Genomic DNA, 27,108 nt, shown 5'->3' with positions numbered 1-27,108 from the left:
ACAGACATTATGGCCCAATAATGCAAAGGGGTCTGCGAGCCCCTAATCCTGCGAAGACTTATGCACATCCTTAGCTTTAAACACGAGTGGTTTCACTGAGCCCAATAACTAGGCATGTTCTTAGATCTTTGCATTGCTCCCAAGGGAGTCCTATTAATGAAAACAGAAGTCTGTGCAGGAGTACAGAGAACGTTGACTGGGACACCAACATTTATACCACTCTCTTGTGTAACCGTGGTAAATGAAGAGAACACGATGGTGAAAACGCCTATGCGCCATCTACACTCATGCTGTCATCAATGCAGCTGCGCTGGTGGGGCACACTGAGAAGACTGGTAATTAGACAAGAATCTGTGTTTATGCCTCCCTTAGCAAGACTGGGTCCTTGAAGACTAATAAAGGGGAGACATAGGTGAAGTTGACATTAAAATAACAGTATGAGACTATATAATAGTCACACCGTAAAACAGAAGAAGGAGGAAGTTCAATATATACATTTGAACTAATAAAAATTTAGGAAATAGGTTTGATTGGCTCTGAAGTTCACTGCTTTGGTTTCTTAAAAAAAAATTTACTTACAATGGAAAATTCTTTTACAGTGACTATGTGTCACTTTTATGTTTACATTCAAAGTTGAGGCTGAGACTTTCAGAAGAGTCTAAAGAAGTTAGGCAATCACATCCCATTAAAATTCAGTGCCAGCTGGGCATCTAACTGCTCTGAAAGTCTCAGCCTAAGTCCATAAATTGTTAGGCAAAGACTTGTCTTAAGAAATAAGCAAGGTGCCAAGAAGCCTGCTTACGCACAAACACGTTACCTTGTTTGAGGTCTTTAAAATTGGCACTTCGTTTTCCGAATTAATTTTGGCCTCCATCTCCTCCCAGGTCCTCTCGGTGTTCTGAAACACAATTCTGAAGGGCACAAGATTGGACCTTTTACAAAATGTCCACCAAAAATATATCCTTTACATTTGTTTACAGTGTACAATTGACACAAAACACAGCAACAACGAGGTTCTGTAGATTAGTGATGAGATAAAGGGCTTTTCATCTCCACTTTCAATCTAGCTCACAAGCAACCAAAAGTCATTCCCCACCTGCTGCCTGTCCTAAGGCCTAGGAGCTGACAATCTTGTTCCAAGAGGGCATCACAACAAATACCATCACAATCTGCATACGTGCTGGGAGTTTTGGAATGGGGGGTCCATGGACTGAATGGAATAGAGAATGAGCTCCCCATCTAATCATAAGCAAGACTCTTCCAGGGAAGGCTAAGATGTATCAGGAAGGCAGGACAGAATAGGCATGTGCTCTGAGTTACCATCATTTGGACACTGTCCTCCATAACAAAAAGTTAGTTGTGCCATACATAGTGAACTTTACATTTTTATGCAAACATCCTAACATTGCATTACGAAGCTGGGTCAAGACTTCAGTTATCTGGGGACAGACTATGCTATAGGACGAGCCTATGAAACGGAAGAGGGAAGTAAAAACCTTTTTCTAATTTTGCAGTCTGTGCTCTTTCCCTTCTGCGTAACGGCAACCACAGTTTCCAGGGATGACAATCCAGTACTTTTTATAAGTAATAAATTAATCACGCCCTCTCTTGGAACATCTCAATGGGCAAGAGAACATTCCAGATCAGAGCTAAAAGCTTACTTCATTTTTTCAGCCAGGTTTTCTGTATTTTCACGGATCACATGGGATAACTGAGACACTGGGTTCAACATCAGGTTGTCAAAGATGACCTAAAATGTAACAGATCAGATCATACTGAAAATGTGCCCTCAGAGCTACCATTTTTATACTATACTGGTTGTGCCAAAAGAGTTTATTTCTGCAACTGGAGATGGTAGCATTTCAGTTGAGGCTTCCTGAATCTGGATCATGTTTAAAACTCAACAGGAGATGAGCGAAAAAGCAGCTTTATTGCAGTACTTCACTGAGGGGATTAGCACTAATCTGTTAAGATTTTATTTTAAAGAGTAAAGGAAGAGAGAGGCCTGCAGAATTGCTTTCAGTTACAAAACTGTTCAAGTATTTTTTTTAAAACCAATCACTGAACTCCTCCCATGGTTTTAAAGACCAAAACAGAAAACCCCTATTGCAAACGTTCAATGCGTTTTCATATTGTAGCTCAAAACCAGGTTACTTTCACAGCGTTAGTCTTGGAAAAGCAATGTTACAACCTCCTGTGAAAAAACAATACACCCAAGTCTCTACCATATAGTATACATGGCCTTTTGAATGAAATCTTTACATTCTCATTGCAATCAGCCTAACCCACCTAATAAAAAACTCACAGCACACCAGTCAGTACCCTATATGTCAGAGACTCCCAAGCCTTCTCGGGGCAATCTTTCCAGTTTACCTGGCAAAGACCTCAATTGGAATAGCCAGTAAACATCATGTCTTACTGTATTGCTATCCTAAAATGGAGCATTTGTAGGGATAGAATCTAGAGCTTCTCATGCTTTACTGAGGGTTAAGGTGAATACAATATGTAGGCCATGATAGGACACCCAACCCCAGTGCAGAAGCTCATTAGTAATGTCTAGCTTCTGCCACCCCTGAATATTATCTTGTTCTATGAGTGGTCTTACTGGCTATGTACCAGCTGCAAAAACATGAAGTACAAATATTGACTGAAGGGCCAAGATTTTCAGAAGTGACTAGCGATTGTGGGTGCTGAACTTGACGCACTTTTCAAAAAAGGCCCAATTTTCAGATAGTGCTAAAAACAAGGCCTTTCTAAGAAGTTTCAGATTGGGCTTCCAAAAAGCGTGGCACTTACAATCACTAAAAAGCAACAAAGAGTCCTGTGGCCCCTTAAAGACTAACAGATGTATTGGAGCATAAGCTTTCGTGGGTTCATCAGACGCAGGTATTCACCCACAAAAGCTTATGCTCCAATACATCTGTTAGTCTTTAAGGTATCACAGGACTCTTTGTTGCTTTTTACAGATCCAGACTAACATGGCTACCTCTCTGATACAATCACTAGTGACCTCTGAAAATCTTGTTCCGTAGCTCCCTGGTTCCTTTTAGTAGAATGCCCAGGTTTCTATCAGTGTTTTACATCAAAAAGAAAACTCTACCCAGCATCCAGTATAAGGGTTTTTCTAAACAGGTATTTCTATAGTTACAAAGTCAAGGACTCCTGAGCATTGGAGTTCTTTGAATTCCCTCAGCTAGCTAGCTAGTTAGGAAGTATAACCATATGGGTTGCAACTTATAGTATTATATACAAGCTTATAAAGTACAGGAGAAAAAAACCTGCCTCCTCTCGGTTTCTTGCCCTCGTTTTTCTCGAGAGATCCTCTTCTCTATTGTCGTTCATATTTTGATCAAAATCCTTGAATCCTGTTGACCCGGGAGGCACCTTCTGGTAGTTCAGACTTGCTTCTGGAATGTGCTGCACCAACTTAAAAATAATAAGCAATGAGTCAGTTGCAATTATCTGTGGTGCAGATTAAAAAAAAAAAACATAGCGGGCAAATGGGCCCATTTCCAAAGGTATTACAGATTTCGAGGCAAGCCCAAGAAGAGTGCTCCATAGTTCAGGTCCTAACCAAGCAGGAATGGGTTCTGAAACAAATCATTTGGGCCCCAAACCTCCAAAATTTTTATATATTGAGGCTGTCCCATGAAACTCAACGTAACTACTCCTGTGCATGTTTGCAACACTGGTACCACAGCAAGTCCTTACAACTTAAATCCCTGCCTAATATGAATTCATGGTTGAATTCAAAAGAAAAATGACTGTTTCCAGATAAGACCTGCTCACACATGTGCATTTTATGTTTTAATACAGGAGTCGGCAACCTCTGGCACACAGCTCGCCAGGGTAAGCACCCTAGAGGGCTGGGTCAGATTGTTTACCTCTCGCATCAGCAGCAATAGGGGCGTCGGAAAGCAGTGCAGGCTGAGGGATGTGCTGGCCGCAGCTTCTCACCACCCCTACTGGCCTGGAACAGCGAACCGCAGCCAGTGGGAGCCGCGGTCGGCCAAACCTGCCGATGCGGCAGGTAAACAAACTGACCCGGCCCACCAGGGTGCTTACCCTGGCAAGCCACGTGCCAGAGGTTGCCAACCTCTGTTTTAATATATTAAAATCTGAAAAATTAATACAATCTTAAAGTGACGTTAAAATTAAGCAAAGCCAATCTCAATACACGGAAGAGATGAAAAAGCAATTAAAATATGTAAATAATACTAGAAAGGATAAACACAATAAGCAAGACAACTAGATTAAAATTGATAACACCCATTAGACAAAACATAGGAGAATGTAAGGAAAACAACATTAAAGAGAGAGAGATACAAAACAATGGGATGAAAAGTGCACCTGAGATGGATATGCCGGCCGTAAAGATGTACGAGCAATCTGTGTTAAAACAGAAACAAATGAGATAAAGAGATCAATGCTGACCACATGACTTGGACAGTAGTTATCTAAGGAAGATAAACCATAATGGGTGGCATTCTAAAAAAAGCTCATTCCAGAGAACATTAAAAACACTAACATACTTCCATGGGAAATTCCCAAACATGGAGATGCATAGTGGCATCTTGAGAATTTGTTCACACATCAGTTCCTCAGAGATGATCTGTGGCAATACCCCAATTACATTGAAAAGAAACGAACTGCAGTAATATGGACTATCTTTAATGAAATCAGACAAGCTATGCAACAGAGATTGTGGAACTGTGAAGAAAGTGCAGTGGACCTTTTGGTGGATAGCACACAACTCTCTTAAGCAAAATGAAGAGAAACTGGGGATCCTGGGGCAAGGGCTGTATACTCAAGCATCGCACAACAGAGAATGAGTTATAAACAGTAAGAAAGCAAGAGACACTGGGTTAAATACATACAGCATCCAAAATGTTCATTTACGGTGGATTATATCCACAATTCTGCCCTCTATTGTTCATTTTTTAAAATATCCTTTCAGAACTTTGGAAATGCTTTTAGTGCATTATGTTGGGAGTGGTGGTGGAAGATTCACTAAAAATCAATGGTGACAAATGAGACATTCCTACTATGGTGTACATCCAATATTTAGGGACTTACAACCTGTGAAATACTGTCTCATGAGAAACTGGCTTATACTTATTAATAATTCTATCATATCCGCAAGTATTCGTCCATGTCATTCTTAATACCTTACATACATCATAACAATACTGAAGGAGACTTAAACGTTTTTCACATATCATTAGACTTTTTTTTTTTTTTTTTTTTTTTTTAAAGAAACACAAACCTAAATTTTCAAAAGTTACTAGTGATTCCCCATGCCTCGCTGGAGACACCTTCAACTGACCTGATTTTCCGAGGGTGGGTGCTCAGCACTTCTGAATACTAGACTCTTTAAAAGACATCTCAGTTTGGGCATCCAGTAACCGAGGAACTCAAAATTACAAGTCATTTTTGAAAATGCAAGCCATGTAAACTCACAGTAGTGCACCAGCCTGCCCTTCAGGGAACTATACAATCCATGCACTATACAACATGGGGGCCACTACAATCCTCACTAAATGTGCACTTGGAAACTTGAAAAACATCCTGGGTTTACTGCAAGCCAATCCAGTACTGGTAGAGGACAAAATATCAGGATTAAAGCACAAAAATGCAGTTTTATGGCCCCATTTTTATCTTCTAAAAGGGCACAGCTAATTTTAAATTTTTAATCAACTGTGGTAATAAAAGACATTAAAAAATCATTTTGGCTAGGGCTCCAAACTGTTGTGCCAAGTATGAGTCCAGAGTGAATATTTATAGTCATTTTTATAAACCCCTGAAAACAGCAGCATAGACTGAAAACACTGACATTGAATTACAGTGAGGTACTTCTAGCTGGGGCAATCTGAATAGTATTTTGTATTCTAAAATATTTTTTCCCTCTACCAAACTCCAGGTTAGTCCCCACTGACCAACCTTTAAAAAGATTACAGAAGTTGCTACTACTTTTCCTACTGTGCCTGGGGGACCAAGAAGAAGCTGAGCCCCTGAATTCTTCCCATCTTAGAAAAGGAATGGATACTCAGCAATGGAAATCCAGGGCACTGGATTAGTGGTGTGCTATGTTTTATAAACACACCCTTAGTATAAGCCAGATAGGTCAAGTGCAACAAACTGCTTTGCTTATTCACACGAGTGCTCTACCTGTGTCCAGTGACCATTTATCAAACAGCCTTCTATTGAACCTAGTACAATTACAGTAGTTTGCTTAACAAACAGTGTCTGCTCCCTCACTCTGCGCCCTCACATATGCAAAGTTAATATTGTCATCATTAGTCTTCCCGCACCATCAGGGGCACAAGGCAGAAGTCTAATGGAGCCAATCATCCGTATCCTGGGCTTGTTTTTCTAGACCTTCTATATTCAGATGCAATGACAACGCTTCAGGCATTATTGTGCGATGGAGTGTATCGCTAGGTAGACCTCCCCATTTCTTGCCATTGGGTTACCAAAGAAATGCTCATTTGGGTAGCCTATTATCAGACATCCTTAAAAGTCAGTTCCATCTCTTCTTCCATAGCATTGTTGTAGGTAATAGTGCCCATTTTAGGACCTCTTCATTACTTCTTCTATAAATCCAGCTTACTTGGAATATTCTGCAGAGACTCCTGCACTGAAAGCAGTTCGATTTGTGTTGAATGGACTTCTTCTTTTCCCAAAGCTCTGTTCCATATAGGATGACACTTAGGACATTTAATAAAAAGCTGTTTCATAAATGTCCACTGATTAACATTACTTGGCATCCCTCTCTCATGATCTTTGACCATCTCTTATTTGTCTTCCCTGCATTAATCTACAGTAATCATTTTAGCCTGGATTTAGCATATAAAGTCACTTCAATGCCTCTGTCTCTGTAGGCACATCACTATTGATTTTAATCCAATGTCGTACAGATTTTATGCACTTTTATCAATTCCCATATCAATGCATATTTAGTGCTATTAATAACACGGTACAAGGATGTTAGCTCAGCATCTCAAGCCATTCATCATTAAAGGCTTGACTTAACTCTCAGTGAAGTCATTAGAAAATCCCATTGATTTATCCTATTTCCCACTATTGTTAACATCAGTGTGGCTGCACCAGTGTTAGTTATGTTAGGCACCCTAATACAAATGGTCCACCAGCTTCTGAGCCATTCTGAACCATCTAAATGTGTCTGAAGCAAATCTAATCAACATGACTCTTAAAATGGTGTCAGCCATTGCTGGCCACACATACTGGGACTAACAGAGCTGGATGAAAGGCGGGAACATGAAAGATGAGGATTAGGGATGTTGATTAATTTCAGTTAACTCATGCAATTAACTCAAAAAAAATTAAACGTGATTAAAAAAATTAATCATGCTTAATCACACTGTTAAACACAGAATAGCAATTGAAATGTATAAAATATTTTTGCATGTTTTTCTACATTTTCAAATATATTGATTTCGATTACAACACAGAATACAAAGTGTACAGTGCTCACTTTGTATTAATTTTTATTACAAATATTTGCACTGTAAAAATGATAAACAAAAGAAAGTATTTTTCACTTTACCTCATACAAGTACTATAGTGTAATCTCTTTGTTGTGAAAGTGTAACAAAAAAAATTGGCGTGTTACATAACTGCACTCAAAAACAAAACAACGTAAAACTTAAGAGCATACAAACTTTAGAGCAAACAAGTCCACTCAGTCCAAGCTTGTTTACATTTAAGGGAGATAATGCTGCCTGCTTCTTATTTAAAATGTCACCTGAACACGAGAACAGGCGTTTGCATGGCACTTTTGTAGCCAATGGTGCAAGGTATTTATGTGCCAGACATGCTAAACATTCATATACCCCTTCATGCTTTGGCCACCCCATTCCAAAGGACATGCTTCCATGCTCATGATGTGTGTTAAAAAAACAATGTGTTAATTACATTTGTGACTGAACTCCTTGGGGTGAGAATTGTATGTCTCCCGTTCCGTTTTTCCCACATTATGCCATACATTTCATGTTATAGCAGTCTCGGATGATTACTCAGCACACGTTCATTTTAAGAACACTTTCACAGCATATTTGACAAAATGCAAAGAAGGTACCAGTGTGAGATTTCTAAAAATAGCTACAGCACTCAACCCAAGGTTTAAGAATCTGAAGTGCCATCCAAAATCTGAGAGGGACGAGGTGTAGAGCATGCTTTCAGAAGTCTTAAAAGAGCAACACTCCGATGTGAAAACTACAGAACCTGAACCACCAAAAAAGAAAATCAACCTTCTGCTGCTGGCATCTGACTCAGATGATGAAAATGAACATGCGTCGGTTCACTCTGCTTTTAATCATTATGGAGCAGAACCAGTCATCAGCATGGACACATGTCCCCTGGAATGGTGGTTGAAGCATGAAGGGACACATGAATCTTTAGCACATCTGGCACGTAAATATCTTGCCATGCTGGCTACAATAGTGCCATGAGAATACCTGCTCTCACTTTCAGGTGACATTTTAAAGAAGAAGCAGGTAGCATTATCTCCTGCAAATTGTAACCAAACTTGTTTGTCTGAGTGATTGGTTGAACAAGAAGTAGGACTGAGTGGACTTGTAGACTCTAAAGTTTCAGTTCGTTTTATTTCTGAATGCAGTTATTTTTTGTACATAATTCTATATTTGTAAGTTCAACTTTCATGATAAAGAGATTGCACCACAGTACTTGTATTAGGTGAACTGAAAAATACTATTTCTTTTGTTTTTTACAATGCAAGTATTTGTAATAAATATATAAAGTGAGCACTGTACACTTTGTATTCTGTGTTGTAATTGAAATCAACATATTTGAAAATGTAGAAAACGTCTAAAATATGTAAATAAATGGTATTCTATTATTATTTAAGAATGCAATTAATTGCACGATTAATCGTGATTAATTTTTTTAATCGCTTGACAGTCCTAGTGGAGATATATCCAAAACTCAAGACTTGGTATTATTTGGGGATTAAACTATCTAGAAATCTATGGAAAAGTAATATAGCAAATCATAAAATGTCTAGTAAGATCTTAGAATGTACTGGGGACAACTTCTGGTTTCAGAAGTCTAAGGAAGTAACCAGGGAGACAGACATTTTAGCCCTGATTTTGACCAACAGGGAGGAATTGGTTGCAAATGTGAAGAATGATGGCAATTTAGGTCAAAGATTAATAGATTTAATGATTCTAAGGAAAGGAAGCAGTAAGAGCTTCAGAAGAAGGACAACAGACATCAAAAAAAGCAGACTTTAACAAACTCAAAGAATTGGTAGGTAAGGTCCCATGGGAAGAAAATCTAAAGGAAACAGAGGTTAAAAGAGTTGGCAGTTTCTCAAAGAGACAATATTAAAAGCACAACAGCAAACTATCTGCAGCAAAGGCGATTTAGGTTAGACATTAAGAAAAACTTTCTAACTATAAAGATAATTAATCCCTAGAAAAGGCTTTCAAGCGATGTTGTGGAATCCCCATCATTGGGATTTTTAATAACAGGTTAGATAAAACACCTGTCAGGGATGGTCTAGGTTTACTCAGCTCTGCATTAGCGCAAGGAGTTGGACTAGGTGACCCCTTGAGGTCCCTTCCAGCCCTACATTTTTATGATTCTATGTTTTGCAAAAAAAAAAAAAAAAAAAAAAAAAAAAAAAAAAGTGTGTCCTCTTTTTTTCATTGGGAAATGTTTCAGCCTGTTCTGCTTGCACTGTTGCTGACAGTAGTGGAGATTAAATGGCATTAGCAATAGTGGGATGTTTTGGAAAAGATTTTTAATGTAGACAAGGCTCCAGAGTTCAATACTCCGTCTTCTTCCAATCACTTCTTAAGGCCCTCCTGGGCCCCTAAAACCTTCTAATTGAACTCACAGTACAGTTCCAAAACCATGACTAAAAACCTTGGGTTTAAGAAGATGCCTGCTAAGCACAGTTGTTCAGACACTTTGCTTCTAGGTCAGTGGTCCTCAAACTTTTCCGGGTCATGCCCTCCCTTATCCCTATCTGTACCATCCCTGCCCTCCCCCTGGAGGTGAGGCTGGGAGCAGGGCCCTGGATCCTGGGGAGGTGGGGGAGACACAGACAGAGTAAGCGTGCTGAGGTTGGGGCCATAGCTGGGGCCAGGAAGGGAGTCCAGACCAGGAGCCAAGGCTGGGAGTGGGGCCGGGGCCAGGTGCGGAGCTGCAGCTGGGCCAGTCGTGAGCCAAGGCTGGGGGCGGAGCCATGGCCATAGCTAGGGGCGGGGCCAGAACAGAGCTGGGAGCACAGCAGGGCTGGATGGTGCTCCCTCCCCGCAAACCCTGCTGTGCCCTTTCTGAATGTCCCTCTGTGCCTCCTAAGAGGGGTGTACCCCACAGTTTGGGGACATAAGAACGGCCCTACTGGGTCAGACCAAAGGGTCATCAAGCCCAGTATCCTGTCCTCCTACAGTGGCCAGTGTCAGGTTCCCCAGAGGGAATGAACAGAACAAGTAATCATCAAGTGATCCATCCCGTCCCCCATTCTCAGCTTCTGGCAAACAGAGGCTAGGGACACCATTCCTGCCCATCTTGGCTAATAGCTGTTGATGACTTATCCTCCATGAATTTATCTAGTTCTTTTTTGAACCCTGTTATGGTCCTAGCCTTCGCAACATCCTCTGGCAAGGAGTTCCACAGGTTTTGTGCTGCGTGAAGAAATACTTACTTTTATTTGTTTTAAACCTGCTCTTATTAATTTCATTTGGTGACCCCTAGTTCTTGTGTTATGAGAAGTAGTAAACAACACTTCCTTATCTACTTTCTCTACACCAGTCATGATTTTATAGACCTCAATCATATTCCCCCTTAGCCATGTCTTTTCCAACCTGAAAAGTCCCAGTCTTATTAATCTCTCCTCATACGCAAGCCGTTCCATACCCCTAATCATTTTTGCTGCTCTTTTCTGAACCTTTTCCAGTTCCAAAATATCTTTTTTGAGATGGGGCGACCACATCTGCACAGTGTTCAAGGTGTGGGAGTACCATGGATTTATATAGAAGCAACATGGTATTTTCTGTCCTATTATCTATCCCTTTCTTAATTATTCCCAGCATTCTGTTCGCTTTTTTGACTACCGCTGCACATTCAGTGGATGTTTTCAGAGAACTATCCACAATAACCGCAAGATCTCTTTCTTAGGAGGTAACAGCTAATTTAGACCCCATCATTTTATATGTATAGTTGGGATTATGCTTTCCAATGTGCATTACTTTGCATTTATCAACATTAAATTTCATCTGCCATTTTGTTGCCCAGTCACCCAGTTTTGAGAGAACCTTTTGTAGCTCTTCACATTCTGTTTGGGTCTTAACTATCTTTAGTAATTTTGTATCATCTGCAAATTTTGCCACCTCACTCTTTACCCCTTTTTCCAGATCATTTATGAATATGTTGAATAGCACTGGTCCCAGAACAGACCCCTGGGGGACACCACTATTTACCTCTCTCCATTCTGAAAACTGATCATTTATACCTACCCTTTGTTTCCTATCTTTTAACCAGTTACCAGTCCATGAGAGCACCTTCCCTCTTATTCCATGGCAGCTTACTTTGCTTCAGAGCCTTTGGTGAGTGACCTTGACACAGGCTTTCTGAAAATCTAAGTACACTATATCCACTGCATCCCCTTGGTCCACATGTTTGTTGATCCCCCTCAAAGAATTCTAGTAGACTGGTGAGGCATGATTTCCCTTTACTAAAACCATGTTGACTCTTCCTCAACAAATTATGTTCATCTATATGTCTGACAATATTGTTCTTTATTATAATTTCAACCTGTGTGCCCGGTACTGAAGTCAGGCTTACACGCCTGTAATTGCTGGGATCACCTCTGGAGCCCTTTTTAAAAATTGGTGTCACATTAGCTATCCTCCAGTCATCTGGTACACAAGCTGATTTAAATGATAGGTTACAGACTACAGTTAGTAGTTCTGCAATTTCACATTTGAGTTCCTTCAGAACTCTTGGGTGAATATCATCTGGTCCTGGTGACTTATTGCTGTTTAATTTATCAGTTTGTTCCAAAACCTTCTCTAATGATACCTCAATCTGGGACAGTTCCTCAGATTTGTCACCTAAAAAGAATGGCTCAGGTTTGGGAATCTCACTCACATCCTCAGCCATGAAGACTGATGCAAAGAATTCATTTAGTTTCTCCGCAATGGCCTTATTGTCCTTGAGTGCTCCTTTAGCACTTTGATTGTCCAGTGCCCCCACTGGTTGTTCAGCAGGCTTCCTGCTTCTGATGTTCTTAAAAAAAAAATTGCTATTACTTTTTGAGTCTTTGGCTAACTTTTCCTCAAATTCTTTTTTGGCCTTCCTAGTTGTATTTTTACACTTCATTTGCCAGTGTTTATGCTCCTTTCTATTTTCCTCACTAGGATTTAACTTCCACTTTTTATAGGATGCCTTTTTGCCTCTCACAGCCCCTTTTACTTTGTTGTTTAGCCATGGTGGCTCTTTTTTGGATCTCCGACTACATTTTTTAATTTGTGGTATACATTTAAGTTGAGCCTCTATTATGGTGTCTTTAAAAAGTTTTCACGCAGCTTTCAGAGATTTCACTTTTGGCACTGTACCCTTTCATTTCTGTTTAAGTACCCTCCTCATTTTTGCATAGTTCCCCTTTCTGAAATTAAATGCTATATAGTGTTGGGTCGCCATAGGAATATTAAATTTAATTATATTATGGTCACTATTACCAAGTGGTCCAGCTATATTCACCTCTTGGACCAGATCCTGTGCTCCATTTAGGACTAAATCAAGAATTGCCTCTCCTCTTGTGGGTTCCAGGACTAGCTGCTCCAAGAAGCAGTTATTTAAGATGCCAATAAACTTTATCTCTGCATCCTGTCCTGAGGTGACAGGTGCCCAGTCAATATGGGGATAATTAATAATGGGTGATTTCAGTTATCTTATTATTATTATTGAGTTTTTTTATTTTAATAGCCTCTCTAATCTCCCTGAGCATTTCACAGTCACTATCACCATCCTGGTCAGGTGGTAGGTAATATATTCCTATCACTATGTTCTTATTAGAGCATGGAACAGTTTGATTCATTTATGATTTTTATTTCATTTGATTCTAGGCTTTTTTTCATGTATAATGCCACTCCCCACCAGCACGACCTGTTCTGTCCTTCCGATATATTTTGTACCCTGGTATTATTGTATTCCATTGATTATCTTCATTCCACCAAATTTCTGTGATGCCTATTATATCAATATCCTCATTTAATACAAGGCTCTCTAATTCACCCATTTTATTATTTAGACTTCTAGCACTTGTATATAAGCACTTTAAAAACTTGTCTCCTTTTAGCTGTCTGCCATTACACGATGTAATTGAATGGGACTCTTTTTTATTTGACTGTTTCTGATAAGACCCTGCCTGCATTTGATCATTTTCCATACTCTTGTTCTCACTAGGACACAGAGATTCTCTATTAATAGATGCTCCCCTAAGGGATGTCCGAACCATGTGGTCCTCCACACCTGCCAGCTTTCCTCCAGCCCTTAACATTAAAAAGGTCATTAAACTAAGTGCCAAGCAATCTGGTTCCATTTTGGTTTATATGGAGCCCATCCTTCCTGTATAGGCTCCCCCTAAAGCTTCCACAGTTCCTAACAAATCTAAACCCTTCCTCTCTACACCACTGTCTCATCCACACATTGAGACTCTGCAGTTCTGCCTGTCTAACTAGCCCTGTCAAGCAGCAAGCACACCACAAACAGGGATAGACACACACTACAGGCAACAAACTTGCCCCAAGGGTCACGTAATTGCTCCTCCTTCACCTGGAGAACTTCCTCACAAAAAATCCCCTGTTTGCTAGCTCCTCTGGTCGCTTGGTCGCAGGCTTTTTAAAGCCCTGGTCTCCCTAAGTAGCCTCGAGTAACCCCGTCCCTTGGTTAAAGGTTGATGGGTGCTAAAAGGCTTAGGGATCACAGCCTGGTTAAGAAGCTCTCAGCCTTGCCTAGCAGGCCGTTAGGCTCAGCACACACACAGTCAGCACATGTCCCCCAAACAAACATTCTGCTCCCATGTCCCTCCTATTTCGCCTAGATAGGAAGCAGTCTTCTACAGCAGGGAACTTCTCTTTCTTGCATGTGTACAAAGTGCCACACTCCCAATGGCACTATATAAATAGAAATAAGTATGTTTCTCTGCGATTTCTGTTAAAAAGTACTAAAAGAAAGTCATTGGAAGCTGGGAAGTAAAGGGTAAATTTGTTATCTAGTTGCTCAAAACAGCAGTTTTGCAGGTGTGGTACTTGGATTCAAAGAAAGCAATAAAAGAATCTTTATGATCCCACTGCCTGAAGCTATTGTGAAGCAACTGTACTTTGCACAATAGAAACACAAGCCCAGTCTAAGTTGGAAAATACCATTTTCTGACAGGGGTGCAGGTGTACCTGGTTTAACCGCAAGTGGAAAGCAGGATAAACTGTATTATCAGTATTATTTCAGGAACTCTCTTAAAACTCCATTCTGAGGCTACAGGAATAAAAACAATGGGGCCTTTAGATCCTAACCTAACTCAAATAATACACAAGGATCATTAACTTTTCCCTTATCTTTGGATCTAGTTTATAATATGCATAAAATCATATCACTGTACAGCATGTAAACTATGGGAAACTGATTTCCCCACGAAGACTATGATTCTCCTAATCCAGGGAGACTCCCTGAGCAGGAGGTCTCAATTCCCAGGGGAGTTGACTATTTTACCCTCACCACAGAGCTCTACTGCTTGCTGAAGACTAAATAAAATGACATATTTCCAACCCTCCGGCTGAGCAAGTCTGCTACCATTTGGTAAGGGAAGACGCCTTCCTTTGAATCAAGCTGAGGAAAGTCTTGGCCCCACCTCGGTCTAAGTTGGCCAGAGAAGGGGCCACCATGACAAACATAAGCTGCGTGCACCACAGAGGCAGTGTTCCTTTGTTTGCATTCCCCGCCCCTCCTGGTAGTAACTGGAGACTGGCGCTGCTGCCCTCCCCTTGCCACGGATGGGTAGATAAACACTTGCTTCAGTTTTGTGGCCCAGATTTTTGCCACGACAACAATCTTACCTCTTCCCTTGCTGATATGGTAGAAGCAGGGGTGTTGGGTACGGAGCTGAGGGAGATGCTTGGTCCGGTTCCTGACGAACTCTGAGAATCCCCATCGCCTGCAACATCATGAATCTCTCGAGCAAGGATGGCTACATCTTTCACCAAGGTTTGGCTTAATCTAGGGCACACAGCACAGCACAAGGCAGATCTATTAGACCTCACTGCAACTGACAAACCTCACACTGATCCTTAAAAGGCTGTGTAAAGTCCCTTGAATGTAACAGCAGGTAGAGCCCTGCCTGGGACTATTCTTTAATCCCACTCCCGCTATTATGGCAGCGGGCATGGTGGGACCCCAGTCCTGCTGCAGGTCTCTACACTAATCCCAGGCAAGTCTCTAATGGCAGGTGTCATTGTCCCATGGCCACAAAGGAGTCTTTACTGGGCCAGATGCACTAAAACTGTATGAATTATACCTCTGCAGAGGCTATAGAAGCCCTGGGGGATTCAGCCTGAGGGAGAGCAGCCGCTGCTGCTTTGGGTATCCCAGGGAACATTGCCATCAAGAATTGCTAAGAAACGGTGCTGATTTAATCCACATTCCTGCACATCACACTCCGTCCTCACACTGGACTCCTATGCCTCTAAACTCTGATAAAAGGAAGTTTGCAATTGCTTTACATCAGCACAACCATCTCTTCTGCTGCATTATCCACCGCCACGGACCTGTGCCATGGTTTTCACTGGCAGAAGCTCACATAAACCTGGGTTGAATCTGGTCCATTTTCTTTAGAGTGGAGCCGGAGGAGTTTCAAAAATTGTGATGTTCTAATCAAAGGCTGATTCTACTGGCTCTACCATAACATCAGGAAATGTTATATTATATAGGCAACCCAAAACCAAATCTGTTTGTTTTTAAAATAAAAACTTTCTTTAGACCTCAAATTTTACAATTTCTTTCCCGTAAAAACCACACATAAAAAATGACATTTATAAAACCTAACATGAAAATAAATATTTTCATGGATGCTTTTCAGATGTTAATGATTTTTTTTTTAATTTTGACATTCCCATGTTGCATAGGAAACTCGGTCTCCCAGATACTGTGGTAATGAGAATCCAAAGAACCTAAGTAGATAAACAATATTTTTCTTAGGTATGAAAACCACAAAAGTGAAACTGACCAGTTCAGTTTCACTGTTCAACTCAAGTGAGATGCAAAAATGAAAAGGCTTGAAAAAGTAAGCACCCGGATTGAAATACTTTAAAGGGATCTAATACCTAAGCCCCTTTAAGGAATCAAGTTAAAACCAAAAAAATCAGGTACCCAAACTAACTAGTCACTTTTTAAAAATCTTGGTCTAGTTGTTTAAAAAGGCTGATGTGATTTCTTTAAAGCTGTCTCCCAGTCAGCGAGTGTTGCTTTGATGTATTTCTTTTACTGGAGTAATCAAGTAATTTATTAAACCATGAGATCACCAAAATATTTTGAAGTGATTTCCTCTGAAACAAGAAGTATAATTGAACTAATGAAATAATATTTAGATCTGCACGTCTCATGCACCATCTACACTTGTCTGTTTCAGATACAGTTGTCACAGACTGCATCAATTATGTGATTATCCTCTTTGTAAACAAGTGGAATTTTCTCCTTTAACTCTCACTCACTATTCTAAACCACGCCCAGTTAATTCAGGAGCAGAAGTGGAAAATCAGAGCAGCAATTATGAACCAGACTACTTGACCGAGTTCTGCAGAGTGCTCACGGTGCAATGCTAGACAAATCTGATGTAACCATTTATTTATAGCTTTTGCAATCAAAAGTGCTCTCTCTTTTAGGGAATCTCCTATGAAGCAAAGTCGATAATTGTTTCTACTTTGATTGGATGTTTTAACCTTTAAATTGAAACATTTGTAAAAGAAAAAACATTTAGAAAATCCATACTGTGGACAATGTGGAAAGACTGACTGACTGTAGATAAGAGTTGGCTTCTTAAACTGAAAGTATGTAAAGAATGGCACGCACTACAGAATTCCTATAATCAAGAAAACTAGTATTTCTTTACTATCCAACTGTGCTGTTTTACACACGCCACCACTTTAAAAACTGATGCACTTCCACAAGGCCAACAGCCAGATGCTTCCAAACAGCCAGAATAACCCACTATATATAACAGACATTCTGGCTAGAGAATCTACTCCACATGAGCTCATCAGTGGCTTCAAAGCCTGTTAAATTTTGAAAGACAAGGACTATCCTTTAGTGTTAGAGCACAGGCCTGAGAGTGAGGATTCCTAGGTTCTGTTCCACATGTGCCATGGGCTGTGTGAATGTGGGGCAAATCACAGCCTCCCTGTACCTCGGCAGGCCTTCAAAGGAAGGGGGCAATCCTGCCTGCCTACCTTACTTGTGCCGTGAGGCTTAATCAATCACTTCAAACGAGATTTTTTAATTTTCAGGTGTGAAGGGGAAAAAATATTAGCAGGGCAAAATTCAGATGAGTAGCTGCTGGCAGAGAGGTCAGGTTGGTAGCTGGACATGGGAGACTCTGGTGGGAGAGAAGGTAAAGTGCCAGAGACAGGGAGCTAGCTGGACAGCTTTGCAGTTGGCAAGTAGGTAGCAGGGTGAGTGCCTGATGCTGGAAACAGGCAATGTACAGCCCACCAGGGGAGGAGTAGTAGAGCTGCCAGGTAGTTGCTGGAAAATGTCCAGATGTTGGGAGCTGCTAAGATACCGTGGCAAGTGCTCTCAAGATGTTGGTGAGAGAGCAAAGGATGCTGAGCTCCAGGAGAGCTATAAACCTTTGTGAAGGGCAGCGGTTCTCAAACTTTAGCAATCTGAGGACCCTCATTTTGATTTAAAAATTTTCAGGGACCCCCCCCCCAAGCCACCCTGCTCAGCAAGGCCGTTCCTAAGGGGGTGCGAGTCCAGGGACAAATCAGCATAGGCATGGGAACTAAGGGTACGGGGGGTGTTGCATCACACCCAGGGTCCTGGCTGCCAGCCCTGTGCACCCAGAGTCCCAGCTGCCAGCCCCACACCTGGGGCTTTTCTCCCGGCCTCAGCTGGGGGAGGGGGATGGACAGGAGTGAGGGGGCTGCCTTTCAGCACCCCCACTATTAACAATGTTCCAGTGCCACTGCAAATCAGCGCCCACCAGTTTGAGGCCCTTGCTCTGCATTGGTGGCTGGGCCGGCAGGATGGATCCAGCCTGGTGCTGGGCAGCCTGCTGCTGCTGGCAGTTGCCGGCGGCTAGGGTGAGGCTATTATTGGATATAGTGCCACGGTGGCTCAGGGCTCTGGCTGGGGGCCTTGCTGCACCGGGTCTTCCGGGACCGACCGCGCAGGCCAATCGCACTAGCCCACAGGGCCCCCCAAAGCGTGGGGCCCGGAGCGGTTGCTCCGATTCACTCTACCCAAGAGATGACTCTGCCGCTCAGCCCCAGGCCCAGCCTTCACTCTATTCCTTCCCCCAATGACCCACCCCCACCCCACCTCTTCCTGCCCCCATAGGAGGGGGTGTGGGCTCTGGGCTGGGGCAGGGGATTGGGGTGCGAGAGGGGTGCAGGCTCCAGCTGGGCAGCACTTATCCAGGGTGGCTCCCAAAAGCAACTGGTAATTCCTCTGGCAGTGGCTCCTAGGTGAGGAGGCCAGGGGGTCTCCGTGCGCCGCCCCAGTCTGCAGGCACTACCCCCACAGCTCCCATTGGCCTCAGTTTCCAGCCAATGGGAGCTGCAGAGTTGGCGCTCAGGGCAGGGGCAATGCACGGAGACCCCTTCCCCCTCCAAGGGCCACAGGGATGTGCCGGCTGCTTCCAGAAGTGGTGCAGAGCTAGAGCAGGCAGGGAGCCTGCCTTAGCCCTTAGCGCCTAAAATCTTCCGGTTCAGTGTTAGTAGCCTCCAGGAGATAGAACCTGATTCTGGAAGACTCCCGGTGAAACCCGGAGGATTGGCAACATTATATGATCAGCAGGGCCAGTGGCCCCGGACATCATTCTGTCCCATCCCGAGTGTGCCCCGTCCCTACTCCGCTCCATACATACCAGCACCTCCAGCATGCTGGAGAACATCCCTGAAAGGGAGGGGGGAAGAGTTGATCATTGGGGCCCGCGGACCCCTTGGAGTACCCTCAGGGAACTCCAAGGGTCCACAAACCCCCGTTTGAGAAATGCTGGGTAGGGGGGTTCTTACTATGCCATAGTGCAGAACGTATCTTAGTAAGGGAATTTCCCAGTGGCTTTGTTAACCTTACAGTCTCAATTGCACTGCCACTCCCCCTTCCATTAACACTTCACCCCCACCTCTGAAGTGCAAACATGTGATAACCCAAAAGCAACTACAACAACAGGGAAGGAGAAGAGTATTTATGTATTTGTTGCCCTCTAACTATAATAGGTAACTGTCTTTTAATAAAAGGGAATCACGCTGCCGGCTCCCACTCTTTCCTGACAAACTTACACTCTAAACAGAGAGGACAGACAACAGGTGGAAGAAATGAGGTGGTATGATCTTCATTTTACAGATGGGGAATTGAGGCACAGCAAGATTAAGTAACTTTGTCAAGGTCACACAAAAAATCTGTGGCAAAGCCAGAAACTGAATTCAGATCTCCTCGGTTTCAGTCCAGTGCCTTAACTACAGTGGCACCCTTTCCTTCCCTCTGCTCCATCATTCCTCAAATCACTCCTTCAAATGCCCACTGCCTTTTACACATGAAGTCTTGTTAAAGACAAATGTGCCTCTGCATAGATACAATTCATCACAGCACATCTGTCAGTGCAGCTGTCACCACTCCTGTATTTTCCTCCCTGACCCCATATGGCCCAATCATTTAAACCAACAGTAACATAAAATAAACTCGCAGGCTGGGTCACAGAGAAGTTTTATGACCTAGTTATAAACCCCTATGAGCCGGGGAGTTACAGGAGTGTAAATGGCACTGCTAAAGTAAACAGGAGGGTACAGACAAGCACGTATTTTAGGTTTGCTGCTAAAGCAGGAACAGAAGCAGCCAAAACACAATGGACCCTCACTGAAGGCAACAGAAAATGGGAGTCCGATCAGGCCCTAAAACCAGAACTGTGTTTAACTGGGTGGGGGGGGGGGGGCGAATGAACGGATAAAGCAAGAGGAGTGATAGAATTTCAGTTGATGGAGTAAACATACAACCAGCTCATGCCATTATATAACGCAAGGATCTTCCAAGTGAGGAGGAAAGGATTAACACTTGGCAGCATGAAAGGCTGTACTGCGTCACTCCACAGCTCACAGGTACCCCTAGAGGGTATACTTTATTCTCTAACTACATTCTCTTACAATGCTGGATTCTCTCTCTCCAGGCTCCCTCCTTCCAGCTTGGTTTGAACTCTGAGGTAATGCAGGAGATCAGCTTTCCCAGTACGGCTTGGCACCGTGACTCCAGCTCACCTGGCTATCTCGGCTATCTCGGCCGTTTGTGCGCTGAAGTTGAAGGGGTCAGGTTCATCGTAGTCTTCGTCATCGTCCGTTTCTCTCCCTTTGTGCTTCTGCCGGCTCAGCCCAGAACTGTGCGGCCGAGACGTCTGTGTGGCTGTTGAAGTATGGGAGCGTTTGTGTTTAGGGGAGCTGTGATTTGAGCCATACTCCTCCTCTGAAGTAGAAGTGTAATCTGAACCCTGCTGTCTCCGCCTTGAAGCTTATAAAAAATGAATTGGTTTCAGAAGAAGAAGAAGCGGAAGAGATTTCAGACTAACTACAGCGGGCAAAACAAGGAGCAGTACAAACTAGCCCACAAACACAAAGAAAGGCCTGGAGAGTTTCTGTGCATCTTTTCAGTTAAGGGAAACTTTGGTAGAGCTTATTTAAAAACCACTCATTATTTTAATGGATCTGCCACAAGCTATATGAATTTGAAGTTATAAATTCCAGTGAAAAAGCATATTGACTGTATTATCAACTAAACATACTCAATTATTATCGTCAGACTTGATTTTCCATACACAGAAGCCCCATCTATAAGTAATACACAAGTTAGATTCCCCAGGGCCCAATTTTCAAGTGTGCTGAGCATCTTAAAGGTGAGCTGGAAGTAAAAAATAAAAACATTAAAAAAAAACGGAGAGGGGAGGGATTAAGTGAAGCATAGATTTTCATGCTCTATTTTATTTGTGAAAATCTGCATTCCCTTTTAACAGGATTTCAAACGCCTCAGGAAAGTATTCAAATGAGTACTTAGGGCTTGCTCCAAAGTCTCCTAAAGTCAATGAGAGTGTTTTCCTTCATTTCCCTGGGCTCTGAAGCAGGCCTTTAAGCAGTTAGATACCCATTTTTAAGCATTTACGTATCGACATTAGGCCAACTCAGTGCCTACATTTGAAACTTGGGCTCCCAATATTTGTTTAATATCCCATTACATCACTTAATGATTAATGGTTTCACTTCTTACATTCGGCCATGATAATCTATAGAAGACAAAATTATCCACTTTATTTAAAAGTGAAGTATGACCTGAATACACTTAAAAGCTTCACTGTGTCACCAAGGTTATCACAATACTAAACCATCAACTAAAGCCAACGACAGAAGTAATGGACATAGGTGTTATCAGATAAATGAAAATATTGCATTTGGCATATAAAATGTGGACAGCAACGATCTATAGACATGCAGTTACCCCTTAACTATGAACAGAACATTCCTAGACACGTTACTAGCTTGGTTACGACCTAAGAGCCAGGGGTGGCTCTAGGGATTTTGCCGCCCCAAGGATGGCAGGCAGGCTGCCTTCAGTGGCTTGCCTGTGGAGGGTCCGCTGGTCCCGCAGCTTCAGCGGACCTCCCACAGGCACGCCTGCGGGAGGCCCACTGAAGCCGTGGGACCAGCGGACCCTCCACAGGCAAGACGCCGAAGGCAGCCTGCCTGCTGCCCTCGCGGCGACTGGCAGAGTGCCCCCCACAGCTTGTCGCCCCAGCACGCGCTTGGCCTGCTGGGACCTGGAGCCACCCCTGCTAAGAGCCTTGACTCATGACGAAGTTACCAGAAAATTGAATCTGTTCATAATTCAGCTGAGAGAGTGTTTAAAAAAACCCTAAAAAGCCATTCAACGTTCAGAATCAAGAGGTTATTCTTGCATTCAGTCGACATTTCAAAATTAAGGGCTTGATCCACCACTCACCTCAGCTAGTGTAAATCAGAATTAAGTCCACTGAAGCCAGTGACATCATGCTGCATAAATCCAGCATAAGTGAGACAAATGTGGCCCCGAGCTTTCAAAACATTCTGATAATATCCTGACATCTCAGTACAATTGCTTAAGATAGGCTGACAACATCCTGGCATCTCATGTCCCGTGGACACGTATTCATTCTGTTTCTCTGTTGGCAGGATTACGTTTTCACTGGAATGGATAGAGTTAATGGCTCTCAGCTAACTATTTTAAGAAATCCTTGAGTAAAGCAGCCAGATCTACCTCACTGCTCTCTCCCAGTCCTCACATCACCCAGAATCTCTGGTTCCAGTGTGAAAGCACATCACTTTCAAATTGTTACTGTATCATGTTAAAAAACACCTTGATAGCACAGTGAAACATTTAAGCTTATTCAAGTTTATTTTTTTCCTCTTATAAAGGGGGTACTAGCTGTTTGTTCATTAGTACAGGAACACATATCAAACACTATCTACAGTATGAGAAAGCATATTAAAGTACCCCAGTCTACGTAGAACTTGTGCAAGGTACAGAATTCTATCAAGGAATTAGAAGATTAGTATTTTAACAGAAAATGATTTAACAGAAAGCATTATAATTCTCTGCTGTAATTCTACACAAGGAACATTGTTAGTGTGTTGTAACAAAGTACTGGAAGCCCAAAACCAATTCATCTAGAACAAGAACTGGGCATGAATTTGTTTTAACATTCAAAGTCCAGTGTGGTCCTGTGCAGGGGAAGAACCTAGCTGGAAAACTCTGAAATGTAAGGCTAGAAGGGACCTCAAGAGGTCATCTGGTCCAACCCCCTGCGCTTTGAATTTGTCAATATTCTAACACAAGAGAATGTAAATAGGAGCCTGTCTCAGAAAACACAAGGGAAATATTGTATATATACCCTTAGCTTGCTCATACTCTATGCTGATTTCTTTGCATATCAGTGTGCAACCAACCCCCACTCCCCCAAAATAAAAGGAGATTAGATCATTTAAAAAGTTAAGATCAAAATAACAGCAGTGAATAACAATTCCAGCATGCAATAGGAAGCACAGTGAAGACACCGGGGTAAATCAACCTAAGCTACGTCGACTCCAGCTACATTATTCAAGTTGACTTAGATCGACTTACTCTAATAGTGAAGACAAGCCCTAAAGGCCTTTGGTGCAAGTTACAAAAAACAGATTGGCTGAAACTAGTCACTGTCCCAACAGCCCCCGTGAAACTCAGCAAGCCACAGAATTCCTCACCCTCTTCATTCCTTTCCTTCATTAAAAGCCCAAGTGAATTGATATGACTTGCTGCATGGGTGACATACAGTCAACCTGTGGAACTCCTTGCCAGAGGATGTTGTGAAGGCCAAAACCATAACTGGGTTTAAAAAAGAACTAGATACATTCATGGAGAATAGGTCCATCAATGGCTATTAGCCAAGATGGGCAGGAATGGTGTCCCTAGCCTCTGTTTGCCAGAAGCTGGGAATGAGCGACAGGGAATGGATCACTTGATAATTACCTGTTCTGTGTATTCCCTCTGGGGTACCTGGTATTGGCCACTGTCGGAAGACAGCATACTGGGCTAGATGGACCTTTGGTCTGACCCAGTAGGGCCATTCTTACGTTCTTATGCCCGAAGGCCAAGGAACCAGGGTATCAGACCAAATGATGTTCACAACCATCTCTGATTACTGTGCAGTATCTGTTATAGGCATCTTTCCCATCTATTAATTTAAGTACAGTTTAAACATAACTGTTAATGTTCAAGACACAGTTCACAAATAGCCAATAGCTCTGCATAGATAGGCAGCCAAATAATCTGCATCATATTCCTCAATGAGAGATTTAAGCATGCAGCTACTATAACTATGGCACATTCTGGAGACTGCATGCCAGATAATAAAAAGGCGCAGAGGCCATCTCCCCCAATGGGCTATCAGAGTTCAACGCCAATTGTCCAATCATCCAATGTTTTGAATTTGCTGCAAGAAGCAGAGTTGCTTCCAAATTATTTGCTCACTTGCTTATTTCTCGTTTTGCCTTCTCTGATGTCTTCAAATTTACTACTCTGACCTCAAACCATCATTGACACAGTTATAAATTCTCTGTTGGGTCAACGCACATGTTTTCTGGCTTTTCAAAACCAAAGACAAGCAGCGAATTTCCGTGTGACACTGGATAGTCAAGAAGTTCTATCTTTGTGAATAGGACCAAGATCTTCACATGAGTAATGATTTTGGGTGCGCAATTTGAGACACTCTGACTTTTAGAAAGTGCTCAATATCCACCTTCCGAAAGTCAGCCCCTATTAAAGCATCTCAGGTTAGGCATGCAATAACTGAGGCACTCAAAAAATCACTAATCGGTTATGAAATCCTTCTGGTTGATCAAACAATCTCAGTTGGGTATATGTGCTATTTCTATACCTTGACGTGTTAAGCTGTGTTGTTCATGAATTGCGCCAACGTGCTTATTTGTGTACACTCCTCCCTGTCCCTCTTCCTTGTTCCCTTCCCTCTCTTCCTCCTCATGGCACACCCACAGCCGGGCTTTTGTTGTTCCTAGGAGAACTACATCTGGAGCCCACATAGAGAGTCTGTATATCATAAAAGAGAGGGACGAGGGAGAAACATAAAACATAAGCACTTACTGGAGGTGGATGAATACCTGACACTGCTAGAACGAGTTCTACTGAAAGGTTGCTTTGTAGTAGCAGCAGCTGCAGTTTTTCTAGCTGCAGTTCTAGCGTCTGACACAGGTGGCTTCCGATTTGCATAATACGACTCCACACTGCGTCCTGAAAACCCAGTTCTTGGCTGCGTAGTTTCAGAGTCGCTTGGCACTGTAAACGAACCTGCCCGTTTCCTTGGCATGGCAAGGATGTCAAGCCTGGACAGCTTTTTAGACTCCACCGATTGTTTAGAAGACGCAGTTGTGGCTTCGAGGTTGGAAGTTGTTTTCTCGGTGTCGGCACATTCATTATCTGATGCGTCTCCCAACCGGGCGCGACGGAGTTTTGAGGCCCTCGTGGGCCTGGGGGTCGATAAACTGTTGGACCTGGTGAGAACTTGCTGGATCTTTTGCATGTTTGCAGTCACTTTGCCGCGCTCCTCTTTCGTAGCCTGAGTGAAAGGTTTCCTTCTGGGGACAGATTTTGACACAGAATGCTCGTGATCAGAGGAGGCCGTTTCAGTTACTGGGAAGTAAGGAAGACTAGAGCTTCTTTCGTCATCCGTAAAATCCAGTGACCCACGAGCCCCAGCACTACGCTTGATTTGGAAACGTTTGGTGGTTTCTCCTCTGTTTCCCACCTCGGGTGGAAGCATCCTGCGTTTTTCTGACAGCCTTTCACGAGCACTGGGCTGGCTACATTGGTCCTGGATAGAGGACGTGGAGGAGGATTTCTCCTTCTGCAAGCTGCTCGTAACTTGGCATTTCGGTGTGCTGCTTGGCACGTTTTTACCGCTAACCAAGCTGACCGTGCTTGCCGTGTCCACATCTGAGTCCCCAGATAAGGAGTCTTCTAGCTGCCCGGGAATAGTTTCTGAAAGGTCCAGCTGGTGGTTTTGACAGAGTATTTTGGCTTCCAGTGCTGCCAAAGCAGTTTCAGTGTCTTTAAGGATAAGATGAGTGTCTTGATTATAGTCCATACGGCTTGATCGTGCAACATCTAAATCTTTAAGCAGAGGGTGACTTGAAATATGAGGAAGTTTATTCTCAGGAACAACGCAGCTCGATTTATCTTTGGTAAAACTTTCCTGCCTAATGAAGGAGGATATTTCTTTTGTGGCTATGTTTTCTTGCTCCTGAGCAAGATTCTGAAGGAGGGAAATAACCATTTTCCCCGACGCACTAACGTAAGTGCTGTTAACGTCTTTGACCACTGGCTTTCCAGAAGCAGCTATACTGGGTGACTTGACAGGAAACTCTTGATCCTTGCATTCTTTGTCTGCTCGAGAATGAGACATGCTTAGAGAAAGCTTGGAGGGAATCCCAACCTCATTAGTTTCATCACCAATGTAGAAGGAAGTAGATCCTGGCTCATTTACAGTTGTGATACGTGAAACCCCTAGTGCTGCTGCCTGTCGGACCTCAGGTTTTAAATCTGCTCCCCTTCGTCGTTCCTGCTCAGGCATTTTAGCGTTTTCTTTGCATTTCTTTCCTTTTTCCAAACCAAAGCCGTCGTCGGACTTGCTGGCATCACTCAGGCTATCAGGATCCAAGTCCTCTTGGATGAACAATTGGGTGCTGGGATCACCGTAGGTTTCTTTACCTTGTTCCTTTACAACTTTTCTCTTGGATACATCAGGATACGAGTCTTGACAAATTAAAACTGTGGGTGTTGGGCTGTCAGATTTATCACTCGATGGGAGCTGGGGAAGAAGCCTTCTTGTTCTTGAAGGCACAATGGTCTCTGGTTCTCCTGGTTTATGAGCTGTGCCACTTTCTAAGAAAGATTAAAAGACACCCATTAAATGCTGTTTACACGTTGTACTAGAACACTGCATTTATTCACCAGGGGCTTGAGCCTGCAAGGCGCAGATCCAGAAAGGCAATTAAGTACATCCTTAATTTTAAACACTGACATCAATAGGTCCCATACATATGCTTAAAGCTAAGCATTTGCTTAAGTCCCAGGCTGGATCAGGGCCAGAGTGCTCATCACCTTGCAGAATCAAATCCTAAATCTGATTTAATAACCTTGACATTCAAACATCCAAGCCGTGTAGCACTCTTATCAGAGTTATATAAATCGAAAAGCAGCAAAGAATCCTGTGGCACCTTATAGACTAACAGACGTTTTGGAGCATGAGCTTTCGTGGGTGAATACCCACTTCCTCAGATGCAT

At 42.7% G+C, this 27,108-nt stretch overlaps 1 protein-coding gene across 2 annotated transcripts in view; it reads right to left on the bottom strand.

Annotated features, from left to right (window-relative positions):
* Window positions 1–27,108, bottom strand: part of CEP170B (centrosomal protein 170B) — a 93,669-nt gene that overhangs the window by 5,269 nt on the left and 61,292 nt on the right. The window contains exons 12-18 of one of the 2 annotated variants that reach the window (XM_050954080.1): window positions 24,910–26,706; window positions 20,511–20,757; window positions 15,102–15,261; window positions 4,351–4,389; window positions 3,283–3,426; window positions 1,662–1,750; window positions 818–911 (exon numbers count right to left, since the gene is read on the bottom strand). In XM_050954080.1, coding sequence (XP_050810037.1) covers window positions 818–911; window positions 1,662–1,750; window positions 3,283–3,426; window positions 4,351–4,389; window positions 15,102–15,261; window positions 20,511–20,757; window positions 24,910–26,706 — 2,570 coding nt within the window. The remainder of the gene's footprint in view (window positions 1–817; window positions 912–1,661; window positions 1,751–3,282; window positions 3,427–4,350; window positions 4,390–15,101; window positions 15,262–20,510; window positions 20,758–24,909; window positions 26,707–27,108) is intronic. The other variant, XM_050954081.1, reaches the window with a different exon arrangement.

This window comes from Gopherus flavomarginatus, chromosome 5, assembly GCF_025201925.1.
Source record: "Gopherus flavomarginatus isolate rGopFla2 chromosome 5, rGopFla2.mat.asm, whole genome shotgun sequence".
Taxonomy (NCBI): domain Eukaryota; kingdom Metazoa; phylum Chordata; order Testudines; family Testudinidae; genus Gopherus; species Gopherus flavomarginatus.
The sequence above is the reverse complement of the archived record's forward strand: the minus strand, read 5'-3'. Positions and strand labels throughout refer to the sequence as shown.